The 8652-nt window shown below is 46.4% G+C and overlaps 2 protein-coding genes across 2 annotated transcripts in view; one reads left to right on the top strand and one right to left on the bottom strand.

Annotated features, from left to right (window-relative positions):
- Window positions 1-474: 474 nt before the first annotated feature.
- SNU13 (small nuclear ribonucleoprotein 13) lies at window positions 475-3519 on the bottom strand. Its single transcript, XM_041416688.1, has 3 exons — window positions 3393-3519; window positions 2466-2586; window positions 475-1903 (listed from the first exon to the last, which is right to left on the bottom strand). Exons 1-3 carry the CDS (start codon window positions 3393-3395, stop codon window positions 1641-1643), a joined length of 387 nt encoding a protein of 128 aa, XP_041272622.1. The 5' UTR covers window positions 3396-3519; the 3' UTR covers window positions 475-1640.
- Window positions 3520-3973: 454 nt separating this feature from the next.
- The window catches only part of MEI1 (meiotic double-stranded break formation protein 1), a 37461-nt gene continuing 32782 nt past the window's right edge, over window positions 3974-8652 (top strand). The window contains exons 1-3 of the mRNA XM_041416787.1: window positions 3974-4013; window positions 6321-6371; window positions 8150-8223. Of these exons, the coding sequence (XP_041272721.1) occupies window positions 3989-4013; window positions 6321-6371; window positions 8150-8223 (150 nt within the window). The 5' untranslated portion in view covers window positions 3974-3988. The remainder of the gene's footprint in view (window positions 4014-6320; window positions 6372-8149; window positions 8224-8652) is intronic.

Raw genomic sequence — 8652 nt, 5'->3', positions numbered from 1 at the left:
GCAGAAAAAGACAGTTTTGCTTGCTCAAGTATCCTTTATTTCTGCTCCTTGTGTGCTTTCTCTTACATCATCTGTCTTGGTACAATAGGGCAAATCCTTGGCAAAGCTGTAGTTCTAAACACAACTAGCTCAACAGTCAGCATCAGTAGAAAGGAACAGGAGCCCTTCTAAACCTCATACAAATAAAAAGGATTCTGAAGTATTTGGATCAAGTTCATCTCAGCAAGGATTACTGGTATCAGCCATTTACAAAAATATACAAACACGATGTCTTCAATCTTTCACGAGCTCACTTCATCTGCTTGGGATGTACTTACGAGAGGTAAGAAGTTAGTGCCTCTGTGGAAACATTACAGGAAAATTTATTTTCCATTCTGCTATTGCACCTAATGGAGTTTCCACACTATTTTGCTTTGGCATCCTGCAATAGAAAACAGGTTTGATATTCCAACACAGGGGTTTAAACTTTTCTGATCAGAGCAGAAGTGCATTTATTACACCATATGTATTTAACTAAAACTATATCCATAAAAACACCACTAATCCACACTGCTGTTGGTGCTCCATGCTGCTTTTCCAGGACATGAGATGATTCAGCATTCTCTTCTTGAGACACATATTACTTTATCTGAAAACCTACTTGTTCTCTGTTTCCTTGGCCATGACTTACAAGGGTTTGTCTTCAGTCAGGTGACTAGAGTGCAGTACCTAAAAAGCATGGTACTTTTTATAATTAACAGCCAGGTGTAGGGTACTCATCAGCCACAACAGGCTGCTCTCTGCCACGTATTATTGTACTTAACTTTTCTAGGGAGCCCAGCCTCAGTGGCAACAGTCCATACAAAGGAAACTGAAGGAGAATTAATTGCTGCACTGCAATAGCCTTTAGGCAGCCTGTGAGCAGTTTAGCTTGACAAGCAGAAACGCTCCAGTTAGTTGCAAATACTTCACCAAGGGAATCACAATTGTATTTAGCCTTGCAGCATTTTTATTTTTTCTTAAAAAGTCAGTATTTAAAAATAATCAAGTTAAGAGAGTTCCCCTTGTGTACTGCCATAAGATTTCTGCTTGCTGTGCATCTCTTACAGAAGTTTTCTCTTGTCTGGTTTCAAGAATAAGGGCGGTGCTGATCTTGGCTTCATCTGCTGCTACACAGTAGCTGCTGCCTGCCTGCTCCATCACTTACAGACTCCAGCAGCCTGAACACAGGGAACCTTTTCCTCAGCCTAAACCGTTCAGAAACACAGAGTAACTCACACCTGCTGGAGGCTCAAGCTAAGCAGAAATACTGCACCACAGAGAAAGCTGATGGGTGGGATAAAAAAGCCCTGAGCAGGCAGACAGGAAGACAAGGGGGGGGGGACTTTTTTTTCTGTCCTCCTTCTAAAAATAAAACAGGAAACACAGTTGAACAGTCACTTTTCAAGAAGTAATACAATGAGAATGAAAATGTTGGAGTGGAATAATAGAAAAGTGGGGGGGATAGAAGGTGGAAACACTAAGAATTAAGCCATTATTAAACAAAAATATGGCATTTTGAAATGAAACATTGATATCAAAACTATAATCTCAACTGAAGCTAAACATTAATTTCCCCTAATGTGCACTTTTCTATTTCAAACACACACACTCATGGGCACTTAGACCAACAGTCTTTCTATAGCTTGCTGTACAGACTGGATCTGAGGCTTTAGCTGTGATCCCTCCTTGATGGTGATGGAGCAGGCGATGACAGGCCGGGAAACGCCGCATGCCCGGCCCAGGGCTTGCTTGGAGCGCACAAACACGTAAGGTACGTTCTTGTCCTCGCAGAGAAGGGGGAGGTGCAGGATGATCTCCAAGGGCTCTGCATCTGCTGCCATCACAATGAACTCTGCTATGCCTCTGTTCAGTGTTTTGGTGGCTGTAAAAGAAACTGGAGTCAGTCTAGGTCTTCCTGGAAAGATCTTCTAATGTAAAACAACTTCAGGAGACACTGGAAGTGGCTTCAGTGGGAAGAAGATCTAGTGCATGGAACATGGGTTCTAAGAGATTGCTGAGTTTCTATCCTTAGGAATTGTGGGACTTTTTACAAGCTTGACTAGGTGAAGCCCCAGGTAACTGTGAAGGGGGGTTGCACTAGAGGTACCTTCAAACCCAAGCCTTTATGGTTCTGAACTGGTTAGGTATCTGGTAACAACAGTGCCACACCACTGAAGCATGCATGATTACAAACCATTTACCAGGAACACAGTCTGGGAATCTACCAGAACTGCATATAAAAGTCAAAAAGATTATAGCTTAGTTCTATCTCTGAATCTTGTTAAAGCAGGCTTGAAAGAGGAGAAAGGAGACACACACCTGCAATAACCAGATCTATATAAAATGACTGATTCACAGCTAAAGAGAAAAGACAATCCCTACCCCTAGCATCTCACAAAATCCTTGTTGTGACTTGTACACGCTTTTCACCGTGCAAGTCTCACCTTCATTGGCTCCCTTGCGTAGCTGCTTATAGTTGCAGGATTGCTGCACAAGATCCAGCAGCGTTTTGGTGAGCTGTGCATCAGCCAGCGGGTAAGCTTTGGGATTCACTTCTGCCTCACTCTAAAGGAAAAAGTAAAGAATGTTACAATAGCAGCAAAGGAGGCTTTGGTCCCATCAGCACTGCACAGGCATCATGTCCACCACATACACTGATTCCTGAAGTCGTGTCTAATCTGCTCTGCCCATATAGAAGAAACACCATTGCATTTTACTCCTAAAAGAGTAAGGATTCTTCTTGTATCAAAGTAAAGGGGAAAAGTAAGAAAGACATGCTTTACATCAAATAAATAGTGTATCTACTCACAATCTACACCCCGCAAACCAGCAGCAGTTCACTCATGGGGCAGTCTTCAGGCGTTTTATACCACAAAGACTACACAAAATGAAACATTTCGGTACACCTTAACAGTGTCAATTAACAGACTAACAAAAATTTTAAAGAAATCACCAGAAGAGCACGCATCAGGGTTATTTCTGCAAACCACAAACAGCTTCTAAACGCTAACATGGGCAGCGGGGTGGACCAGCAGCGAGGTCACCAGCGGTGCTAGCGACTGGCGCTGGCAGAACCGCGGCCTCTCCGGCTCCCAGCACGGCCGGGGGTGACCCCAGACACAGAGTCCCCCGTTACCGGGTGCCCCAGGACCGCCAGCCCCCCGGGCCTCCTGCCTGCAAGCGGCCGCGCTCCCGCCCGCACGGCCTCCACGTGCTGCCCGCCGCGCAGCCGGAGAGCGGCCTCCCTCTACCCCAGGCTGGGAGGAGTAGGCAGGAGGAAGAGGAGTAGGAAGAGGAGAAGGAAGAATAGGATGAGGAGGAAGAGGAGAAAGAAGGAGGAGGAAGAAGAGACCGGGCCCGACGCCACTCACCATGGCCGCGGCGCGGTCGCTGCTGAGGGCCCGAGCGCGCTGTGAAGGAAGAGGCGGGAGCGCCGCTGCGGCCGCCGGAAGGGAGGCGGCGCCGGGGCGGCCCCGGGGCGGAGCCGCTGCCCCCACGGCGGGCGGGGGCGCCCCACATTTCTNNNTGGCGTGCGGCGATCACGGGCCGCGCTGGGCGCTGCCGCTCCGCCCGCCGCTCTGCCTCGCCTGCGCCGTGGAGACCCTGGGCGACGGCAGCGCCTCGGTGGGCAGCGCCGCCCCGCCGCCCTTCCCGTGTGCGGCTGGGCCGCCGAGCCCCCCTCAGCGGGCCCGCCGGCTGGGCTGCCGCTCTCCGGCGCTCAGTTTGGGGCCGGGCCCGGCCGGTGTGGCCCTTGGCCAGCCCTGTCGCCTCGGCAGCGGGGCCCTGGTGGCCTTTTTCCCCTCAGGGTGGTGGGAGCAGCGCGGGGCTCGGGCCCGGGGCCTAACGGGCTGCTGTGTTTGATCCGCAGCTGGTGCGCAAGAAGCACGTCCTGGCCCGCCTGCAGGATGCCCTGGCCTGGCAGGCGCTGCCTGTCGTCCAGCTGCTGGCACCAGACGAGAGGGTGTGCATGCATTTGATAGGAACTCTCTTTGGTAAGAGCTCTGCTGAGGCTGGTGCAGCAGCAGGGAGGAGGTAGCTACCTTTTGTTGAATACATGTGAAGCTTCCCCACATTTGAAGCCAAAAAAAAAAAAAAAGGCAAAAGAACGTTGAGGTGCCTGCCTCCATCCTTCCACCGTTGTGTAATTACTCCCTGCAGAAAACTGCCTGTCACTGATTTAGAATAGGTTAATTAATTTTCTCATTCCCCAAGGTGCAGGATCGGCATGTTCATAAATCTCTTGCGATTTTTCAAAGTATCTTGATGTATCTGTAAAGTCCTGGAGAATAGGGAGTGCCTGGCATTTTACTCTTCCCTGAACGCTCTCCATTCTGGTCTCATGCCTCTGGAGTTATATGAAGATGCATACAGAAATCAAAGTGTGAGCCTGAAAAGGTGTTGCAGGATTTAATATCTAATGTGCAAACCACAGATCTGTGGTAGGATTTTTTTACACAATCACTTTACATTTGTAGAAATCTTTGTTGCTGTACAACTAAAACCTGCTGCTTTCTGGTGAGTCAGCCCTCAGCAAAACAGTCAGGATGTCAGAAAGTGTCTTTCCAGTAAGTCTCTGTGATCTTGAATTTCTCTTACTGGTTTCTGTTTGCATAGCAGGGAAATGTCTTTGAAACATCTAAAACCTTGATGGAAAAGAAATAATGATCTAAATGAAGAAACAGCAAGGCAGGAAGGGAAGGGTGGAGCGTAGAAATAAGAGTGCCTTCAAAGTGCAGATATACCAGATTCCTTCAATTCCACCATCTCATTTCCACCTCACAGATAATTCTTGTTCTTTGGGGAAAAGTAACCTACAAGACCCTATCCCTGCCTTGACACACTGAATTGTTCAAACAGCTGATTGCCCATAATTGTGTTGGGCACATTTTGGAAGCAGCTTTATTAGAAACAGAACTCTATGCAGTTTTTATTCTTTTAATTGCACCATTTTTTAAAAATAGTGTGTGCACACATAATCCTTCAGAGTAGTGGAAAAAGTGGCCAATTCAACCCTGCACTGTGTGGCCCTAACAAAAATACCTCAGAAGACAGGCATGCTGTGCTTGCATTTCAATGCTCTTGTCTGCTTTAATAATTCTCTGAGAAGATAATTCTCTTTATGACTGGGTAGTTTGAGGATAGCTTTGGGTTTTACTGTACTTGGTGTAACTCTTAGAGCAGTTGGAATCCTAAGCTTGGGGCTACAAACAATGGCGTGCTCATTTTCAGTAGAGCTTGGATGAACCAAGGATCATTTGGTGCAAGAGCGTAAGGGGGACCTCCCCAGAAGTTTGAGCAGTGCTGTGGAGGAAGTATTAATAGTGAATTCAGGAAAATACATTTGGAGAGAGAATATTTGATTAAGCACAGGCAGAAGAAAGAGAGTTAAGAGAGGTGGAGTGTGGAGTGTTACGTGTGAGGTGTTGTGTTTCAGATAAACCTGAATTTAATGCAGCTAATATTGTAATGTTCAATAATGCTGTATACAAATCTTTTCTAAAGATTTCTAAGGATTGGGCAGATGAGGCATAAAATAAGTAATTTCTTCACCTGTCATAACATTGCTTTAGTTGGTCAAAATTCTGAGACATCATGGAGCCTTCAGAGGGAAGGTAGTTAGACTGGATGTATTGAAACAAGTGATATAGTGTGGCAGAAGTGGGGATCTGAACCATATGCCTGATGCTATAGGTTGGAAGGGGCTGGGAGGTGGAGTTTCTTGTCTGCTGGGGTGTAGTAGAGTGAGACAGTGGTTTATTTTGATATGTCCAGTCTTGTGAAGTGACGCCTTCAGGTTGAATTTAATGTTGGAATAGTTTCAGGATGATTTAAACCTGGTGTTCAGGTTTGGTTTCAGGGTTTTCAGTACTGTGGAGAGAGAAGACTGTTCATAGTAACTGGTAAGAATGGAGGACACAAAGCACAAAACCCACTTCTGTCATTCTGGGGTGTTGTTTCAGATGTGTGATACTGGATACACACAGTGAGGTGTGGTGGTGGCAGCAGTTACATGTTCCCTGACATAGGTGGAGCCATTGACTTCAACTCTAAAGCACACAAAAAATTTGCAAGAGAACCGAGTGTCTCATGTGCCTGTGTCCTGCTTATGGAGGCACCTTTTGCCATACACCTGGAAGTATCCACCCTCGTCTGACAAAGTCAGGCTGGTGTTATGGGAAGCAGGGAAAACACAACAGTTCTGAAAAAAAAAAATCAGCTCCTTTTAACAAGAAGGAATTACAGCACTGGCGATCAGAAGCAGGAATGAGTTCCATGACCTGTTGTGGTTTGTCTTGTAGGGATGTTGCATTCTGTGGAAGACAGCAGTGCCCTGAACCTGTTAGTTGAAGGTGAGAGACAAATGCCACGTCTCAATTACTGGCAGTTTGTGAAGGGGACAGTCTGTCTTGTGTGATACCTATAGTGACATGCTCAGCGGGGAAGACCATCGGTATCCATGCAACAAAAATGAGTGGTCTGCTCCAATACTGGGGGGCAGGGGAGTGCGTGCATTTTAAAATATTTAGCATTTCTCTCACAGGTTCTGTGTGTGTCATGAGTTTAATATCAGATGGGTAACAGTTTCTCAACTTTGGCATCATTGGACCTGACCAAACTGTCAAAGCAAATGGAAGTCTGTGGGATCTGCTGCTTTCTGTACAGGCTGTAGATTCCTCTTTGTGAGCAGTCCCTTATTTGAAAACTGAGGGAAATGTCTGCAGGGCTGACAAAGGAATCTCTGCAGTCCAGTCAACCCTGGGCACCTCTGCTGAGTCTAGAGATACCAGCAGTGCAATGATGCATTTCATGACCAGCCATGAAAGGACTATTACAAACTTCTTCCAGAGGGATTTTAGTTTCCAGACACGTTCTTGAAATGAAGTTGAAAACTAGAGAAGTCCTTCTGTAAGTTACCAGTCTGTTGAGAGATGGATGCTCTCTAACAGAGCAATTTTAAATTAGTGTTGCCTAAGTCTTGAAAGTGTTTTAAGTTTCTGAGAGTTTGGGGCAAGAAAGGGCTATTAAACCATCTATAAATCACCTGTCTCAGACATGCTTCTGCTGAGATGTGTAGCTGAAGCAGGTCTAGCATTGCCTTGGATATACCAAGAAATGGTAAGCCCAAAAGTCTCTGGTATTTCCTTTTAGAATGCTTTCCTAGGATACGAATCAAAAGTGTAGGTTTTCCAAATGAGTCATGCCATGACAGCAAGCTACATCCAAGACAGCCTTACCAAACCCTGTGTAGAAATGTGTGCAGTGTCTCAGTAAAGGGGCTCTTGCCAAAATTTTATTGGCTGAACATTCAGGTGCCAGTTCTAGAAGTACTGGAGGAGGAACTTTGCTTGCTGCAACTGGCCTGTTGGTATATGTGTGAAGGCACAGGCAGCCTGCCAGCATCAGGCAACTCTCTTGTGATTTGGTTAGGGAAACCCCAGGTGATGTGTTGCCACTGCCTGGAAAACATAATTTCTTGCTGATTCCTCTTATTAGTACAGAGCTGGCAGAGTTCTTACAATAATAACAGCACTCGCTTGGGGCTGAGGAGGTGACCAGCATCACTCTGGTGACTGGCACCTTGCTTTCTGGTAAGGTGTGTGGGAAATCTGCAGTGGGGAGGAGTGCCTGGTAGACTTCACTTGCCTTAGGGACAGCAGCAGCTGAAGGAGGAGCTCTGAGTGTGAATCTAAGGATCCTCAGCAGTTTCAGTTCTGATACCTTCTCTGGAAGGATACATTTTTAAAAGCCAGTTTTTATACAGTAGGAAGCCTGGTCTATTCAATTACCACAATTTTTTAAGCTTTTAAGCTAGGTTTTTTTCCCCCTTCCTTTCCTGATTCCTTATGTTTACTTGCTGTCCTGAGGCTCCGTTTGTCGCCTACAGCTCATTTCCATGCGTGTTTTGTAGTGCAGCTGAAGCAGGACTGCTGGAATGATGCCTCAGAGAGCTTGAGCTGGGCTATCAGAAGTAATAGTGCTGGGAAATGCTGCTGTAACCCTGCTCTCTCAGCACATCTGTGCTCATTTCATTTCTAAGCTCTTTGCTCACGGCTTTGCTAAAGCCCCATGGAAGATGGATTGTGTGTGCTCTTGTGTGTGTATCACTGATCCTGTTTTTTCTGCCTAGTTCTGGTGAGGCTTGTTGTGGAGCTGAAGTCAGAACAGTACTTATACTGCATTTTGGATGAAAGTCAGAAGGAGGTCAGTGAAGATGAGTTCTCTTCCCCTTCCTTCCAGTCTTTCAGAGGTTGAGGAGTGAGTGGCCCTGCAAGACTGGGATGTAGCAGTGGGATCACAGAATCATTGAATGGTTTGAGTTGGAAGGAACCTTAAAAATCATCTAATTCCAACCCTCCTGGCATGGGCAGGGACACCTTTCACTAGACCAGGTTGCTCAAAACCCCCTCCTATCTGACCTAGGATGTCCTAATGCCTGTTCCCCAGCTGTGACATTGGCAGTGTTACTGTCTGCTATGGAGTTTTTATGTTGTTCTCATGATGCCTTGCAGCCATAGGGCTTCATGATACTCTTATGAAGCTGTGTGGTTTCCTCAGATACTTCTTTTCCTATTTCACTGTTCAGTTATATGAGGAGCTTTCCCAACCTGTGCTATGGGCTCTCAATCTCTT

The sequence above is a fragment of the Onychostruthus taczanowskii genome, unplaced genomic scaffold, assembly GCF_017590055.1.
Source record: "Onychostruthus taczanowskii isolate IOZ18803 unplaced genomic scaffold, ASM1759005v1 scaffold53, whole genome shotgun sequence".
Classification (NCBI taxonomy): Eukaryota; Metazoa; Chordata; class Aves; order Passeriformes; family Passeridae; genus Onychostruthus; species Onychostruthus taczanowskii.
This window is presented reverse-complemented; position numbering and strand designations above follow the sequence as displayed.